The following is a 19,489-nucleotide window of genomic DNA, read 5'->3' on the forward strand; positions in this document are numbered from 1 at the left end:
TCTCACATCCAACATAATGCTTAGAGATCAACCTGTACCATCTCCATCCAGGGAACATTTTCTTTTCGCTGGCATGGGAACATGGTGACATCATGTCAGCATGTATGTCATTTTCACTGAGGTCAGTATCACTGCCAGTGATTAAAATAGGTGTGAAATATTCTGAATTAACACAAGTTTGGAAGCCAGAATATTTCATTTTACCTTGTGAACAATCTAATTCGAAGTGACAATCTTTCAGGATTTAGTTTGGTACAAAACTGTGGCCTTTAAGAAATGCATTAACATTAAGATGAATGCTGTCTTAACCAATACTTAGCAGGAACTTGAAAACCCTTTGGGGCACTTACTGTTACCTATTGTTTCCATAACATTATCTAATACTTTAGCACAGAGGCCAATATTTTCAAGAGGAATTTAGTACTTGCCAGGACCCTCACTGAGACACTTCAGAGATGTCTGCAGGGAATTTTTGCTTTGCACTTTCTGGAAGTCACATCCTTCAACTGGAAACCTGCAAAACAAAGAGCTCCAGATCATCAGATGCTTTTCAAAACCTTGTCACAAACAGTCAATATAATGACTGAATAAAGAAAAGGGAAAAAAATTACAAGGGATATTAGAGATCAGGAAAAATTAAGCAGCTTCTCTATTTGCCTGTTACCAATATTGCTTGTTGATGAGTACTGTGTTTTGCATTTCCATTGCAAATTGCAGTACCACAGAATGATTTAGCACTGAAAACAAACGTCGCTTGCCTCACCTGTGAGCACAGTGAGGCAGAACTGGGGAAAGAATTGGTTTCCTGGCCCCCAGCCCAGTGGTCAGCCTGTGAAACTAAGTAGGTTGTCAGCTTTCTCAGCACAGGTTATTTCAAAAGACCAGAATTTGAGTAACAGTCTCAGAACCATCTCCTCCTTCCCAGCCTCTCTGTAGGACTGTAATTATCCTCTTGCCCTGTCCCTGGGACAATCACAGTATTTACTGAAAGGACAATGTTTACATATATAGTGTGTGTTAAAATGAGGCCACCTTGGTTACTAATCCTGCCTTCCTGATTCTTGTTCTTTCTCCTCGTCTACACTGTCACCTGCAGAAATTCTTGGGTCTGAATTCCTCCTGATACCACTTAGTATTGATCAGGTGAAATGACACAACATACTAGCTTAAATCTCTGCCAAATACTTTTGAAACTGTTGCTTGCCTATACAATTATCTCCTCTGAAAAGAGATGGGGTTTTCGATTTAGTCCCAATACTTACAGTTTCAGGACTTTCTGGATTGGTGTATGAATTATCCCATTCTGAAGGAAAGAAAAAAGAGAATTAGAAGAAGCTTTGTAAGTCTGTTAACATGTCTATTCTACTGAGGTGGAAAGCATAGAGGTAAAAAGTAAATTTACCACCTGTTTAGCACTTAATATGTCAGTGTTTTTGTAAAAACACTATTTGCCTCATTTTGTCAAGCACTCCGGTAACCTCAACACTCACAGGAAGATTATTGGTACAGACAGAAACTTCCTGATTAGACAGTTCATTAGCAGCAAGATACAGAATACTAATGGCAAATTTTCATCTGCATTGACAAGGCCTGACCTAGCATTCATCTGACAGTGGAATTGCTTCCCTGGTGATATCAGCCACATACAATACGGTAAAAACATGTTGTTTTGCAAAAATTAATCAAAGATGAGGATAAGTGAATCATACGCTGTTGAGTTCTGCAGGTCCCAGGAGAATCCTGTCGTACCTTACAGAGTCACTTTGTTTTGCCTATCTAAGTGTAAAATGCTCAGGAGAGACTTCATATGAAAAAACAAACAGCTTAAACACCTTGCCAGAAATGCAGTAATTTGAACAGCGAGCATCTTACCTAGTACCAGACCATGGCTAGTACAAGGTGCTAGCAAACACTGCTTGAAACTCATGTGGTTGAAATTACAGTTGAAAGCAAAGGCTGGGTTACTGCTCTCATCATATTCAAAATTAAATATATCTGAGTGAATCAAGCTGACACTTCTGTAATCTCTGGTTAAATTTATATTTTAGGTTAGCAGCTAGAAAACCCTCATTACTTAGCAGGAAAATGGCTACACGGAGAAGCAATAAAGTAGTCATAATTTCAAAAAAATGTGTTACATTTAAGGAAGCAATAGGCTTGGCAGACCTTGCAAAATAATTTTACATTTTAAAATATAGCCCTTCACTTTAATGAAACCATTTATAATCTGCAAATTGGCAGAACTGGAAGCTCATGCTCTGCTGGGTCTTCTGGAAGAAAACGTTCTGCTTTGAAGTGCTACTCAGGCTAAGGAAGGAATAAAAAGAGCAAAGCAAGAGTTTAAGGGGAATAAAAAATAAAAATATTTGAACACCCGTATAACAAGGACAAAGAAGCTCCAAAGTAATATTTGGAGACTAATATAAGAGTTAAATATAATCATAAAATGTTTATCTGTGGAAAAGAATGGACCAAGGGAGTTTCCAGTTGTTTCTTCCAGGCATTTAACTTTGCAAGTGTTGTGGGAAATCAATGCATATTGTTGCATACCCAAAACCTGATGTCAGACTTGATTTCATGCTCTCATTCTCCATAGTTTTTCATAAAAGGAATTTCTCCCAATGGTGAACGATGGCACATATCTATGATGAAATTCAGCAAGAACTTAACAGAAGATATAAACAAGAAGCAATGCTGAATGCTAGCAACAAAAGCCAAAGACCCTAGGAAAAAACAAGCACTGCGTTGTAAAACAGAAGGTATAGGTATACAAAACTGGGGACTGAGCTAATATATAGACTGGAGCTTGTGCAGAAAGTCTAATGCTATATTCAGAGGATCAGATGGGTGGGAAGGGACCTCCAGAGGTCTCTAGTCCAACCACCTGCTCAAAGCAGGTCCAGTTTGAGCAGGTTGCCCAGGACCTCGTCCAGCTGGATAGTGCATATCCAAAACCTCTTTAGGCAATATTATCTTTAGCTGAGTCACTCTTTTACTTTTCCATGTAATCACTCGCCTGCTCCTGACTAATTACCAGTGTTTTATTTGCCAGTGAAGAAAAAGGATTTAGTAAAAGCTTCAGGTTAGTCAGCAACAAACACTTTGTAAACTCACATCTTCCACTTTCAAGGGAATTTTACGCTTTTTATGAATTATTTAACTGTCCTAATTTCTGTTCATTTTATAGTTTAGATTAAAACTACCATAACATTTTATAGACTGGAAAAGAAATACAAATAACCTAAGAAAGTCACCTATAATTGTATTTGATCTAGAAGGCACAGGGTGGCATCAATAAAAATTGCACTTTAAATTGGAGCAACATTGAACAATCAGAAAACAGCATGCCTAGCAGTGAGAGGCAGAAGATACACAATTAATTAGTACTGCTGTCATCTGAAAGTTGAAAACTGTGCTTATATCAGGCAACAAAAGATGTTAGATAATGAAGGCTGTTGGCCAGAGATGCAGTATAATGTTTTAGAAGATATGACACTGACTAGTACAGTCTGATACCACACCGCAATGTAATTATTGCAAAGAAGCAATCAGACAGAAAAGGGCAGCACTTAAGTGAAAGAAAAAGGCAACACAAACTCTTTTTCCCTGAGAAAATGGCATAGGCTCTGACTCACATGACTGCAGAATCTCATCAAAGCTAAGCTGTACTGAGAAAGTATGGAAATTACATTTAGATGTTATGTTTCACTATGTACAAATGATGCTCAGGAAGTACCAGCGCTGCAGAAATTATAACTCTCTCCTGTAGGCAACTTCAAGCAACTGGGGCAGCGATAAGTTAATTTAGTTTGCTCCCCATTAAATTCTGGGATATGAATAGCTTGTGAAGAAGAAACATTTGAAATAGGCATTGATAAATGCAGAGCTAAGTTTCAAACAGGGTGAAAAAGCAGCTCTTTTGGCTATCCTGAAAGCAATTAAATCCTAGTAAGTTTCGAAAGACCTAGGATTTGTTCATACACTTGCTATATGACTTGCAATAACCACAGAATTACTTGGCCGATTATTTAATTCAAACGTCAACACATGCTTTTACACACTATAGATATGTTCTCAGATTGTTGGCAAATCTTTGTGTCTGAGGACTGGTAAGTTTGCTTATAGCACAGATTTTACATATACTTGTGTAACTTTCAGAAAAACATCCAGATTTAATAGATGTGACTGCTTCCTTGCAGTACTTACCATGTATTCCTCAGAATTGAAAACTTCCTCTTTTCTGATTAAGAATTTTAGCTCTATTTCTGCATATTTGAAGGATTTCTTGTTTTAAATTGACTGGTACATTGAATCTGTAGGTCTTCAGACCAAATGTATTCTAACAATTGTTGGAAGTATGCCTTCTTCCTTAAACTTGGACATTAGTACACAGTGTTTCCCTAGTAAAGGTGAAATGAATTTAATCAGCAGTTATAACCACCATAAAACAACGTGTCAAATTTCTGTTAATGGAGACTAATTCCACAAAACAATTTAAAAATTGTTCAAAACTGTAATGGAAAATGTTGTCCTTCTAAGTAAGCTATATAGTAACAAACTTAAATAATAATGCACTAAAAGCAGGTGATCAGCACTGAGCTCAACTGCGTAATTTAGCCCAACAGAAGAATTCCCGGATGGCAGAATAGTATTTTCATGTTCATGTTGTAATGCTTATATATTTTACTAGATAATTTCAAACATAAACTAGATAGACAGATGGCAAGGAGAGGAAAATAACCAAACAACTACAAATGTACATATAAACCAAAAGGTACTACTAAAAGAGAAAGAGCCAAAAAAGACATTTAATTATGTTTAACTTTATAGTTATCTGAGTACTTTCCACTAGGAACCCAGTTCATAGTCCTATTCATAACTCAAGACAGTTGAGCAGGCAATCCAGCTGGGGTTGCCATCAGGGCTCTTTGAAGCCCCCTGAAGAATGGCAGGTGGGGGGCTCGGCCTGCGGGAGGGTGGAGGCCTCTCCAAAAGCAGAGGTGCTAGAGCTGCTGGTGCCAGGAGGAGCAAAAGAGAGTCTGAAAAGACATGCCACAAGGTTAGCAGTGGGTGAGTGCAGTTGCACGTGAACAAGGTGGAAAAGAAGGAAGGGGCTGGCAGCAGGAGAAGTTTTGAAATTATTCTGTTCACTGAGCTGAAAGAGTGGGTGTGAAAATACCTATCCGTTCTTCCTTAAATTCATATTGGCATGAACGGTCCGCTCTCTACTCACCTGAGACCTTAAGCATATGCTTGACTTTAAGTGTGTGCTTAGTTCAGTCAAGTGCACATGTAAAGTTAAACGTGTTATGAAGGGCTTCCTGAAATGGGTATTAAGATTCCGCTGAACTGGGGAGGACAAAAGACAATGCCAAATATATTGAGCATTATTTGTTTTACAGTATTATAGCATAGCGACGGCCAAGCAAATTTTTCAGGGTTGTTCCTGGGCTTGGAAACACCTGATCTCTGCGCTGCGGCATGGAGAGCGAGTGGGAAGCATGGAGGGCCAAGAGCCGGAAAGGCTGGTAGAGGTGAAGATGGTGGAAAGAGGAGACTCACTGCCAAACAGGCTGCTCATCTCTCTCTCAGCCTCAGAGCCTGAACACTGCTACAGTTATGGTGTGGCTTACCCATAGTAAACATATTAACTTAATGCCCAGGTTTGCACTGAGACCGTAGATCTGAACATGGCTGCTGGGGCTGTGGCTATCTTCCTCCTCTCTCCCTTCTGCTGGCCCAGGCCAAGTCTTTAATATCTGTGAACAAAGTTGAAATCAATGAATGAGGCGTTAGAGACCGAGACAGCCTTGGGCAGAAACAGGGCATTGCCGGTGCCGTGCAGCAGCAAAGAGCCATGGTGCTGCGGTGGAGGCTGGGGAAGGCTCCGCTGGGCACGGGCAGACTCATTGCACTCACACCAGCCACAGTTGCCCGAGACCAGCTCTGGCTAGAAAGAAATGGAGTTTGTCCCCTGCCCCCAACCTTTTCTCTTACCGATCTTGCTATGTCATCTCCTGAATCTGTGAGTGACCGGTTCCTCTGTGAGCAGTTCAAAATTACAACACAATCCGATGAAGCTCAGAGGACCCGTGTCAGCTCCCAATTATGCTTTTTAGTGATGGCAAAAGCATTTATATCCAGTGCAAACAATAACAACAAAAACAAAAAAACAATTATGGAAGAGAGCAGGGTAATAGCTAACTACAAAAAAGATTGAGAATGGAGATGTTTCATCTTTTTACTTCATATGCTAATGAGGTAAGATACAGAAAAAAACCGCAGTAAGCAGAAGGTGCTTGTTAGCTGACTTGATGCGAGCAAGCGTAAAGCGTTTATGCTATGAATCAGGAGGACAGCGATGCAGCGGAGGTCTGGCAGAAGATGCTGTGTGATGTGTTTTGAAAGATGAGAGAGCGCTGTGCCCTGCGTGCTGTGCGGTGCTGGCCGGGCTGGGCGCCCCGTCCACCACGCAGTTCCACAGCAGAAAGCCGGGGAAAGACTCCAGTCCAGCTCGCAGACAAATCTGCACCAGGTTTGAAAAATCACTCAGACCTGCCAAAGTAAAAACCTTAACAAGCACAACCGCCTTTGGAATCAAAGCCTGTAGGTTCGCAGCAAACAGGCTGATGAGGGATACGGGCAAAGATGGCTTGTAGGGGACGGGGTGCCTTGGGTGTCACCGTAGTTTCAGAGATGAGGAGAAAGCAGTGAGGATCAGCACCAGCCCTTTGGACAACAGACAGCTCGGCAGAGGATGTCCTATCAAGATGAATATGGCTCATTCAAGAATTAACTCTCTACTCCTCTTCTACCTCAGTTTTTTGCTGCTCATCCATTTAAAAAGTAAGATTTGCACTTTTTCTTATTGTTCTGACATGTCCTCTGGGTAGATGGCTAGACGTGCACTTCTAGCAGGAAGCTTGTGTTGTCAGGAGGGTTTAAAAATTTGATGGAGATGCCAAAAAGATTTGGTCCATGAAACTAAGTTACATGAACTCGTTGCGTGATAGCTTTCCTGATCTTCATGCTTAAACTTCATTTTTAAATGAAGGATGAAAGTATGTTTAATACCTTGCTTCATGTATTGAAAGTATAGCACTAAAATGTTCTGTTAAAACTGTACCTATACTTTAAAGTCTGCGTTTTGATACTATTCATCCAGTAACTTTAAACCTCCATATCAAAATCCAGACTAATTTATCCTTTGCTAATGCTGTTCATGTTATGTGGTTTAGTAGCACCTATTGCTTTATTGTATCAGCATTTTTAATTACAACCTCCAGAGAAATCAGTTATAACTGTGATATATTTGGTGTTCTAAATATCTCCATTATAAGGGAGTATAAAAGTTCAACTATTTTTATAAAAAAATACTCTCAGCAAACTTCCACATACAGAGAAGTATGCAAAACATTGGAAGTCACGATGGATTTCCTTGATAATTTTGTCAGATGATTGAGAGTAAATACAAGCCAAGGAGGCTAAATGGCCTCAGCTGGTGAGGCTGATATATGTTTATGAAAAGCAGTAGCTCTTGAACATGTTTAAAACGAAGACAGGCAGGATGTGTGTCTGTCTGAGGAGCCTGTTTGATTTGTGTCTGTTGAATGTGAATCACAATAAGACAAAGCTTTGAGCAGCTGCCATTAAACAAGAAGACTTGGCATTAGCGTACAGTGTTGTGTAATCTGGGTCACCTTCTGTTGCTGCATCGCCCAAATTGTTACTTGGACAGTTTACAGCCCAGCATAAATTAAAGACTGAAAAGCAAACAGATGCAGTTGGATCAACCAGCACCGAAAAAAACCAAACCAAACCCCCCAAAAAAACAAATGAAAAAACCAAAACAAAATAACTCAATAATAAAAAAAGACTTTAAAACATACGAAAAATGCAGAATGTCATAGAAACATCATTTTATCGTAGTAGCTTTCTTCCTTGGGGATGTACTGATGTGAATCAGGAAAACCAAAATGTTCTTTCTAAATTAATTCACAACAGGCCATACCCTGAAAAAAAAAAAAAGAGAATGGATCATCCACTTTCAAAAAGCATTTTTTGAAGTCTGTGTACTGTAGGATGAACAACTAGAAAGTCTCTGAGACAGTCAGCTATCTAATTAATAGAAAGTGACAGGAAAGGTGTTAGTTAAGAAAATTTCATTTATACATGAGGCAGGCAAATTAGAACAAAATATAAAAGCCTTGGGAAAGGGAATAAGAAGTTAAGTTCTTATAAAATTAAAAAGGTCATGTTAAAAGCACCAGGCTCAAAGAAAGTATTACTAGAATGTAAACAAGAAAAAAGCCCACCCAAGAATCATTTAAAAAAAGAAGATAAACACAAGTTTTGGCTTTGACCTTGGGTGAGCTTTGGCATCCTGGAGGGATAAGTAGTTGTATGTCATTTTGTGCCTTTTCCTTAGCACAGTTGGCTGGGGTGACATCTCAGATGTGGCATGAGTTTTCTCTGGGCTATGGCCATACAGCCAGTCTCAAGCAAGAGGCTTTTCAGCCTTGGAGGTCTCTGCTTCTCAGGTAGATTTGTGGCTGTTATAAACTGATGTGATACAAATCGATATATCAGGATGGAGCAACTACAGCAGGAGCCAGAACCAGGCACGCAACATATTCGATGCAGTGTATTTAATGATCCTAACAGGTATTTTCTCTTGAGAAACGTGGTACACTGTTTGAAACTCCTAATAATTTCTGTTAATAAAAACATAGCTGTTAACACATAAAACAGAAATAGAAGCACAAGAATTGACTGCAATGACTTCCTTACTTAAAAATTAAAGCTGAGAAAGACCAAGGTAGAAAAGCTGAGAGTAAAACACAACAGAGATGATTGCTGATATTTATAAAAGTTTTATCAGCTATTATATTTTTAAAATCAATTTACTGGACTTGTCTTCCCTCAAAGGATTCTAACCTGAGGTCTTGCTTAAAGTCTTCCTTGTAATTGTTTATTCTAAACAACTTGGGAAATAAATAGTATTTAGAAGCCAAGGCTTCCTAAAACCATACCTGCATATAACTCTAATTCTGCAACTCTGTTTTCCTGAGGTGGATAGAGGTATGTGTACATTGAGATGTGTCCCATGCATACAGCAGGTCTTGCAGTAGCAGTTGCAATGAAATGAAAGCATTTTTCAGGAATGTTTCTACGTGAAAATAAAATATATTATGCTAATATAGCATAAAATGAGTATGTTGAACTAAAAAGAAATACAAAGTTATTCAACATTATTAAAATAATCATGTGCCCTCTTATTTGTAAAATAGCTCATGTACTTTGGAATATATTGAGATACTGTTCTTTAATTCCTGTACAACACTGAGTGTTGAATAGATGGTAAACTTTTGTTAAAGTCTTCTGGCTGCACATAAATCTTCTATAAAGCTGAAGGCTAAGATATTAAAGGATGTAGTCCTGTTCCTTTTGAATCCCCAGGATAAGTAAAAATGGTATTTCACGTTTGTTATCACTAGTAACAAGACTTAACATCAAACTGTACAGTGACAGGATTTCAACCTGTAAATCACAGCCTTCCTACAACCAATACCTATTTTTTTTCTTTTTATTCCAATCGTATAAAATACTTTCAGAAAGACCATTTGTCTACTGCAGCCCTGGCTGATACGTGATGCTGTCAGGTGCAACACTTGTAGAAATACGAATATGGGTGTTCAGAAATATATGTACTTGATAAAAAACAAGCAGGTATAGTTCCATCCTGCAAAGTCACATTTCCAAAAAGATTGTGGTCTTAGTCCTTAGCACAGAAAAAAGGAGCCTGTTGGAGAGCTCTTGATGCCTCCTTGTTTGTACACTGGCCTGCCCTGGGGCAAGAGCATCCATCAGGTTGTTCTGATGTTTGCTGCCATCATCTTAGGTGAAGGGATGCTGCTGGTGAAGGTGTGGACCTTGTACACCAATCCAGGGGCAGGATTTTTCTGCTGGCAGGCAATGTTTATCTAATTCCCATTCTGTCTTCTTGATACCACAAGAGAGATCATCACAACTATGCTACAACACAGGAAGCCTTTGGAAAGATGTGGGCAAATTGTTAGAATCTAGCCCCAAATTCATGTGTTATATGTCTCTTGAGGCTCTGCAAAACACGTTTCACAGGCTGTTTCCTTCCCATGCTGGCTTACCAATGGAGCTATGAGCCAGTTAGAAGAAAACTGTGCCTTCTTTTCTTAATTATTCTGTGTCTCTTTCTCTGTTGAAAATTTCTGTTCTGCTGACATTGGCAGATTTTATTTTATTGGGCAAAATTAAGTCATATAAAAAATACTCGCTATCTTTCCATTACCACTCATTACTTTATATACCAGTTTCTCCAACCCATAGGTGCTCAAGTCTTATACATAGTAGTATATATCTGCGTAATTCCCTGCATTTTTTTTTCCAGTATCCAAAACACAAACATGAAGAACATGTCAGACTACACAGAACCAATTATTTTTGCCTCTTTTTTGACTCTCTATAGACAGAGAGTTTGAGGCTTTCCCTAAAATTGCAATCATATGAGTATGTGAAGCAGTCTTCCCCATTACGTTAGTGTGAAAACAGTGATACACATCTGCAAATTCATTTATTCCTTGTGCCTATGGTTATGAGTATTGTATGCAAGCCCTCAATACAAGTTGGTTTAATATAGCATTTTGTGAACATAATTTGTTTCCATGAATTATACCAAATGAACTACTTATAGAAAATTAATCTAGGGGGCATCCACAGATGGTCAGCTCCATATGAGGGGGGACCATGAATTATTACATACAATAATTGACAGGAAGCATATCCCAAATCCAGAAGAACATTGATAGCTAATTGCTGCCATTTATTGTCTAACAGGAATTGCCAACATATAACACTTGGCAGATAGTTGCTTAAAACAGAGAGGAAGAGAAATTATGATAAATACAGGTATATTTAGGCATTGATTTTGGAAGTGATTCTGTCAGGGTCAAGTGCAAGTTCAGAGTCTTTTTTCTTAATCTGACATCCAACAACTCATTTTTTCTTTTCTTTTTTTGTCTTTTTGTTTTTAAAACCAGTTTTACAATGGATCATCTCTCAAAATTATCAAAATTATGCAAAATTATCTCTTTTCATTTTGTAAAAAATTCAGGAAAAAAAATAATTTAAAAATTATTTTCTCCACTTTAATGTCTTTGTGACCTTTCAGGAGAGTGGGAAAAAATTACTATTTACTTCATAATAATCCCTCCAAATAGTCATAAATTAAGAATGGAATTTAAATTGGGATTGCTATTAATGTGAGTAAAATATCTGAGCATTACTTGCACCCCCTTTTCCATCCCTCTGAGATACTGGCATTATGCAATTTTTCCCCATGGACAAGACCTTTTAATTTCCTGCAACTACTCCCATTACTCACACAACTTCTAATTACCGCTTAATTACTGCGTTAGGAATAAAGCTCCACTTATAAAGAGAGTTGTGGTTTTGCTCATACTGCTCGTCCCTCATGCACACTCAGATGATGCAAGCAGCTTTCCAGCAAAGTATTGTTAGGATGCACGTTTGATGAGTCCATAGGAGATTCGGCACTTCAGCAGATCCTCATTAGGCTGCTGTGGACCGCGGGACCTGTCAGAGCTGCAATCAGCAACGTCTGAGCACAAGCACCAGGAGCCCTACAGCTTTCCTTCTCTCCTAGCTGTAATATGTTCCATCTATATCATAATAAAAATGAAATGTATTTCAGATGTTTGCTATCATCTTAAGTGAGTTTAAAGCAACAGCTTCTTGACCCAATTGTAAGGGTGTTGGTTTGTTGTTTTTTTTTTTTTTTCCCCCTTTTCATTACGTACTGGAGAAGCTGATGCGGGAATGTTCAAGCATCTCAAACAAACAAAGGACATAAACCTCATGTTTTAATATATACCTAAACCTTTCAATGGTATCTCCATCCAAAGTTTACAACTATATCTAGCTATCCACAGGTTGTTTTTTTTTTTCCTGTGTTACTTTTAGTGAACCTAGGACACTTGGGGAGTCTTTCCTAGTGCAAGTCTCTACACATTTTCCTCTCTGCAGGAGGAAATTCAGGAAAAAAGTAGTGCTGTTTAGAGAATGCTCAAATCTTGATGGCCAAATTAAGTACTTCCCTATTGAAAAGCTGTATGGAAAGGCAAATATTTTGCTGTTATGTGTTGACAGGAAAATGACATGTAAGACACAGGAGAGTAATCAATCTACTATTCAGTACTGGCTGTATCCAGTTTTGAGTGCTCCTGTGAGAGAGAGAAAGGCAATTAGGAAAACACTGAAAAGGGACAGCAAAAATAAGAAGACATTTAGAAAGATGTGCCCTGTGAGAAAGGGTCATGAGAAGAAAAGCCTGAGGGAGGACATGATTACAGTAGTACCTACACAAAAGAGAATGGCAATCAAGGAAGATGATGAGCTTGGTTGCTCCCTGTGACCTTTGGCAGGGCAGGCTTTGCAAAATATTCAATTCCATATGCAGTAGGGAAGATTTAAGTGAATTTCCCCAACTGAAGGATAATTAAATCTCTGTATCAGAACTATTTAATGAACAGGTTAGATAAATATCTGCCATTGATTGTCTAGACTGCTGTTTCACAGCGGGTGTTACACAGATGAAGGGCAATCAGCATCTCCTTGGGGGTGATCTGCGAACATCTCAGGTGATGGAGCCCCAGAGGAGCACGGGTCCCTACTTGCCCCAAGGGCTGTGGTGACACTGAGGCTCCAGGGCAGCTCAGGCACAGCTCCTGGGCTGGGCAAGTGGATGGCTCCCTCTCTCCTGCACCACAGCTGGGGATTATCTGCTGTTTAATACAAAGGCAGCCCTGCACCCAGCTCCGTTTGCCCCATTAACAACCAAATTGTTGTCTAAATCTTGGTTGGAAAATAGTTTACTGGTATTCTTTGATACATTAAGAGCATACACTAAATTTTTTGATACCCTAGGCTTTAAATAAGCACTTCAGCTATTGAAAGCACTCATTATGATGGGGATTGATAGTCCAGCCCCATGCTAGAAATCATGTAGTTTGCTTTCTAGCTTTTGGAGTCAAATGACTTATCCTTTTACTTGCAATTTGAGTATCCTTGATATATTGGCAGTACAATGCAATAAAATATCATGAATTAATGGATTATTAACAGTATAATTTTCATAGTCAAAAAACCTGAACATTTCAAAAACACTAAGATTTAAAAAAAAGTACGCATATATCCTGCCAAATATCAAACAATAAAAAGATACGCATTAGTCTGTTTTCCATAACTCCTGATATGCAGTGCATTCCCTCTAATAAATAAATTACAGAAACAGCAGTCAAAGTGCCTTTGATCCTGCCTACAGGGGTTTGTAGCCAAAGACCTCTCAAAGATACTTCTACTTTTTTGTTCTTTTTATAATTCACATCTCAGCATTAAGAAATTAATTTAGACAAGGCCTCAATCTCTAGGCAACCTTGACTATTCTATTTGCTCTTTGTGGGGGCCCAAAAAAGAAAAAAAAAGTCCTGATATTTATATATTCTAAGGGAAGCCTTTAAAGCTAATTGACTCATTTAGAGTCACAGACAGTAGGCAGCAGGTAGATAAATGATGCATGTTATTTTCTAGATTGATATTACAGATTAATTTGTTGGTTTTAGAGACTGACACGTTTTATGAGTTCTCACTGCACTTTTCTGTTTCCTCAGCCAGCCACAGTGCCATAACGTATGAAAGTCCTCTCACACTAGCAAAGAGCAAAAAAAAAATCCCGCAAAACCCAGATAATCCTTTTTCCAATGAGATTCTTGTGTTTACTTTATATTGATTATCTTTTATTCACCCATAAAATGGGTCAGCAGAAAATTGCTTCCATCTTTTGACAAATACTCCAATTGACAAGGCTGCTCGGCGGGCAGCCTGACATGGGGTAACACGCACCACGCAGCTGCCACTGGAGCTCTAAAGGACTCCTCCAGGCTGAGCAAAACACGCTCCTCTCCAGGCATCAACAAAGCAAGGATGCAGTTGCTGCTGCAACTTGAGGGTTAGGGCAGCTTCTGCCCGCCTGAAATCTTATCAGCAGGGACAGAAATCAGAATATTTCTAGGGCTAAATATTTCTGTGGGTAGAAAAGGGGCATGGGCTGCTAACCCATTGCATACAGTGTCCCCGCTCCAGCAACTAAGGATCAGGGCACTTGCCTGATGCACCCTTCTGTGCTGGGAAGTGCTGTGCTTGAATAATTGTGGCCTGGGTGGATGCCTGGGGGAGAAACTCCTTGCTTCTTTTTCACTGCTCTTGCTTGCCTGCCCGAGGCTGAGCATACTGGAATCCTGTTCCCTTAACCTTTCCTTGAATAATGAGACAGACAAAGCGTCTTTAATTGAATTAGTCAGGGAATATGCAGACAGAACGAATTCCTTCACAATGCTCTCAATCACAGTGATGGAAATCAACATCAAGATTGTGGGTAAACAAACTGACCTGGGTACCCTGACCTAAGTACCCAGCCATGGATGGACACAATGGTTTGATGTTGCCTTTGCCACCCATTCCCGAGAGGTACCGTGAGGTACCACTGTGTTCCTGTAACACGAGACTACGGAAGGCTGGCTGCCCTCAGAAGTCCTTATGCTCAGGGCTGCTCTAATTCACCCTGGGACTGGCAGGGGAGCTACAGGAGCAGATGAAAGGCAGCATACATGGGTCACACTCCTCCCTTGACAGTTCCTCTTCTCCCTTGTCAGGGTTTCTAAGAGAGATGGTACAGAGGCTTCATTAGCTCTTTGTTCCACTTCCACAAGGACGCCCAAGCTCTGAATTGGACTGTGACACATTTCTCTCTTTGAATGTGAGCTAGAGGGCTTTGAAAACAACGTAGTGTGACAGGAAGCCAAAGCAAGGACTAAGAAATATAGACAGTCATCAGTCTGCAAGGATCCAAGCAACTGCAATTTAAGTAACCTGCCCTGACGGATTACTCACAGCAGGGAATCCAAAACTCCCACTGTAATAATCTAGCCTTGAAAAGACATCTGTATACAGCAGTAGCTTCAGATGTGTTTTGCTAAGCTTTGTGGTAATTTGTAGGTACTTAAAAAGCAGCTGTGGCACTGCTCCTGCCATGGCTAACCATCCATGAATCTGAACATAGTCAAACGTCCACACAGCTGAAAGAAGAGATCAGGGTCTGTTGTCAGTGAGAAGTCTGCAGTATAACTCACCAACCTCCTAACAGCTGGAAAGAGAGCCCCTGAGAGCGTATCTGAACTAATACACATTGCCTTGCTGCTGCTTGGACATCAGCCACCTCTGGTTGGCTGATCAGAGATGATCATCAGAGATCATGTAGTTGTGTTAGCACTGTGCTGAACCCAAGGTTGTGCTGGGAGGCAGAGCATGATAGATCAGGCACTGTGCTGTGCTAATACAGGTAAACGGCACCTGGATCAGAGCTGGCTCAAAGCATGCAAAAAAGGAGTTCTGTCTGCACCCATCTACCTATACCTTATTTATACGAGCATCTTTCCAGAGTCTCTCTCTTACATGCAAGCAGGCAATGCAAAAATGTATCTCAGCAATCTGCTGGTGATCCCATTTTGATGGGGTAGAAGAGTAAGCTGGAACTGAGAGGGATACAGATGTCTGGAAACATTAATTATGAGCCACATGAGATGCAATTCAAATGCAACGACCAAGATAAAGATGAGCTACATACCATGTGGCTGTAGGTTTGCTGACTCCAAGAAGGGCAAAAACATTGCTAAGGTCTGACACAGTGTAAAGAAGTCCTAACTGCACCTGCTGTTCTCCAGCAGCCCCTTACCTCCCTTTAATAGCCTCATGGATAAGGTACAGATAGAGAAGGCACCAGTCTCAAACAGAGGCTGCATAACAAAAGAAATACACAATGACAGTGAGAGAAGCAGCCAGAGAATGACACTGATATATCAGAGAGTACATCAGAGCTATTGAATGGGATGAAAATGGGTAAGGCCTTTGTAGGCTCTTCCTGTCCATGTTCAATCTAAAAAGCAGAAGTTAAAAGAATGTTGAAAGTAAAGCTCCACTTTGATTCCTATCTTAAAATGTGGGAAAATATGATAAATGTGTTTGTGTGAATGATTATCCGAGCCTCTTCGATCACTATTTGTATATGTATTTGGAGCAGTACATATAATCAGAGCAGATGCAAATAGGTGCCTCTACAATGCAACTGCAAAAAGAAAATATCTGGCCAGCATTTTGTAGGATCTACCAGTTCAGACTTTCTAGCTGAACCTGTCCCATCTCTCACATTAAACACAGCTGACATTCATAAGTCTTTATTCACTACTAATGGTACTGAACATTTTGCAAGCCTCAGTCCATGTAAAAGCACCCTCTGCTTGATATAACAAGAACTATCTGTTCTATTCTCTCTTGAGTGTGTCTTAAATGTCTGATTCAATTTAGTCTAACTACTATCCATTTTGGAGCTCATGGAAAAGTGCAAGAAGAGTAAAGCGACTAAAATCAATTGCTATTTTCACATTTAAAAGGCTGTTTTCAAGGAATATTGGATTTCCTGAAGAATAAGTAGACAACTTGGAACTTCTACCATTGTCCATGGTAGCGAAGTGACAAGACTGAGAGGTAGTTGGAGCAAAACTTTCATGGGATTAAACAGGAGAAGGCAGGATTAGCACTGAACACCTTTGAAGAATCTGAATAAAAGTCTTTCCAGCAAAGAGACTGAGCTAATTATCTGTCGAGTGGTGGAAAAAAGTAAGAAAGGAAGAAGATTCAGTTCTGTGCACAAAGCAGAACAAAACCCAGTCTGCTTCTGCTACATCACTTCTACAATAGCCTGAAAGCCATAAACACTCCTTCAGATACTGGATTTAGTTTAGAGAAGTGCCTGCCTGTTCACATGGGCACTTTCTGTTCCCAGAGATCTCTGTAGGCATTCTTGCTGCCCAGTGACAGAGGGAAATAGCTTACAGTGGACCTGCTGTATCCACAACCATCATTCCCAAGCTGACAGTGGTTTTGCTACAGTAAGATATGCATATGTTGTAGATACTTCTGATATTCCATGAGTAGCATTCAGCAGAGCTGATTTCAGTTTTATTTATTATGGTTTAACTTTGTAAGTCCATTTGTTTCAGTGAAGATGCTGCTGTGCTGTGTCCAGTCAGGACCAGCATGGCTTTGCTTTATGTAACCAGGGGGCTTATGGTTATAGTTGAGTGGTTTCTTTTCAATTTGGAGAATGATGGCTTTTGAGATACTTGAGATGCCTCAAAATAGGACTACATTCTTTAAACTTAATTAAAGAATTTGATTGGCTGGCAGCAATGACCTCTGCTCATTATATCTCAGTTCTTAAATTAGACTTTGAGGGAACTGCATTCTTCATTACTACTAAAAGCAAACAGAGACTGTTATTACACTTTACAGGGATTTTTCTGTATCAGATAAGCAGCAAAGAGAAATGTGTTTGCATCCTGAATTGCAACATTTCTTCTTTGGGCTAGCATAGAAAAAGTTGTTCTAGAGGTAACCCACACAACAACATGCCAAGGCTATTGAATTGCACCTCAGTTTCAGACATGCTGTGTCAACTTTTCTACAGAGAGGGGAACCTTTTCCTTACTTTTATTAACGTAACTGCAAACACCCGGACAGCTGAGAGATTGATTTTCCTGTCTTCTTTTAACTGTGCATATCTTTTCTACCATGGCTCTGAATCAGCCTGAAGAATTCCAAGTCTTCATGGGTGACTGCTCCTGTTTTGCCAATCACTGATGAGCACCAACACTTCCATTAAACACAGGCATGCAGTTATGCATGCTTACAGTAAGCCTGGCTTCCTGAAAATAAGGAATTTTTATGAAATCATTATGGAAAGTTCTGAGAAGTGGACATAACATAGGTAATAGATGCTGAGCTTTCTGCTCTAGCTGATGCAGTTTTGAGCAAGCAGGTTGGAAGAGAGATATCCAGAAGTCCCTTTCAACCCCATCTATCCCATGATTCTGTTATGTAAACCATTTTCAGTTTAGCTGAGCCCATTACTACAGTGCTGGTAAAGCAGTCATTTCAGGAAGCACATCAGTCGTGCTGTCCAACCAATTCTGGAACATTTATTACCATCCAGTAATACAAAGATCATTAGAGTCTGTGGGAAGCAGGTTAGTGACAGGAAAAATTGGGAAAAGGAAAGTATGAGGAAAAAGACTGCAAGGTATATTTCAGACTCCATTTGGAAAAAAAAAAAAAAAAGACAGACAAAAAATTAGTTACTAGCTTCAGGAAAAAAAAAAAAAATCTACAATCTTTACCGTGTTACCACTCTAGTGCAGACTTGGTGACTATTTCTTCAGGAGCCCCTGCAGAGCAGTAGGAATGTGAACGTGGTCCTGAATAAGACCCCACGCTCAGAAATATATCCTGACGTCAAAGCTGAAGAGAGTCTTAACACAGGGAAAACTCCTAAGTGCAGAACTGAGCTTGAATATTGTAACGAATGTTCAGCTGCTACAGAAACACCTGCAAAACTTGTCACTTGCCTTCAAAAAAGTTCTAGTGTTCTTAAAATCTTGACCTCGATGAGAGGTCCAGCAATTCAGCCTTTCATACTGCAGTCATGCCCTATTCCGACTATTACATGCCTCATTTCTGTTAATCTTCTCTAATTAGTTCTGCTTCTCAAGCGAAGTCTTGGAATCTAACATTTTTCTGTGCTAATGGTGAGGGCTTTGCTTTCATGTTCAAGGTCAGTCCAGCATTTCACCTTGTAAAACTCATTTGTCCTCCTAATGCTTACACTTCTATATTAAGTTTAGACATCACTTTAGACTCTCAGACTTTTAATGACTTTAAAGTTCTTGTTAAAGGCATGATCGTACCCAAAGCCAGCAGAGTCAAGAAAGTGAGGATTCATTTGGATTCTTTCTCTTCCTTGCAAATGTGCAAAGATTTTTTTTTCTATAAAAATACTTTCAGCTTTTTCTTTGCAAGCTGTATTGCGTATTTTACAAAACATAAGCAGATTGAGCCTCATAGCCTGCAAGCAGGCAGCATGTCAGTTTTACAGGTGAGAATGCTGAGCTGGAGAAGGGCGAGGTGAATACCTCACTTGCAAAGAGAGGGCTGTGATTACAGTCCAGATGATCTCCATGCTCAAGCCACTAAATTTAGATCTTGTGTTTCTCACTTCATATGTTATACACATACAAAAATATACATATACTGGGGAGAGGAGACACACACACTTTTCCAGATTTTTATTGAGCCTGAGAGATCTGTAATATGACATGTAGTTTATTTGTTGGTTGTGGTGGGGTTTTTTTGTGTGTTTTGGTTTGTGTTTTTTTTCTTTAAGAGTAAATAAACACTTAATGGTTTTATCTTACAGCAAATGTAGGCAGTCTTTGTATCTGTGATTTCCATTGCTAACTGTAAGGATTTCCTTTGTATATCACTT

At 39.6% G+C, this 19,489-nt stretch overlaps 1 protein-coding gene across 1 annotated transcript in view; it reads left to right on the forward strand.

Annotated features, from left to right (window-relative positions):
* Window positions 1–6,770: 6,770 nt before the first annotated feature.
* Window positions 6,771–19,489, forward strand: part of CRB1 (crumbs cell polarity complex component 1) — a 104,018-nt gene continuing 91,299 nt past the window's right edge. Inside the window, exon 1 of the mRNA XM_086617603.1 lies at window positions 6,771–6,846. Coding sequence (XP_086473729.1) covers window positions 6,771–6,846 — 76 coding nt within the window. The remainder of the gene's footprint in view (window positions 6,847–19,489) is intronic.

Source organism: Tauraco erythrolophus, chromosome 10 (genome assembly GCF_009769465.1).
Source record: "Tauraco erythrolophus isolate bTauEry1 chromosome 10, bTauEry1.pri, whole genome shotgun sequence".
In the NCBI taxonomy this organism is placed as follows: Eukaryota; Metazoa; Chordata; class Aves; order Musophagiformes; family Musophagidae; genus Tauraco; species Tauraco erythrolophus.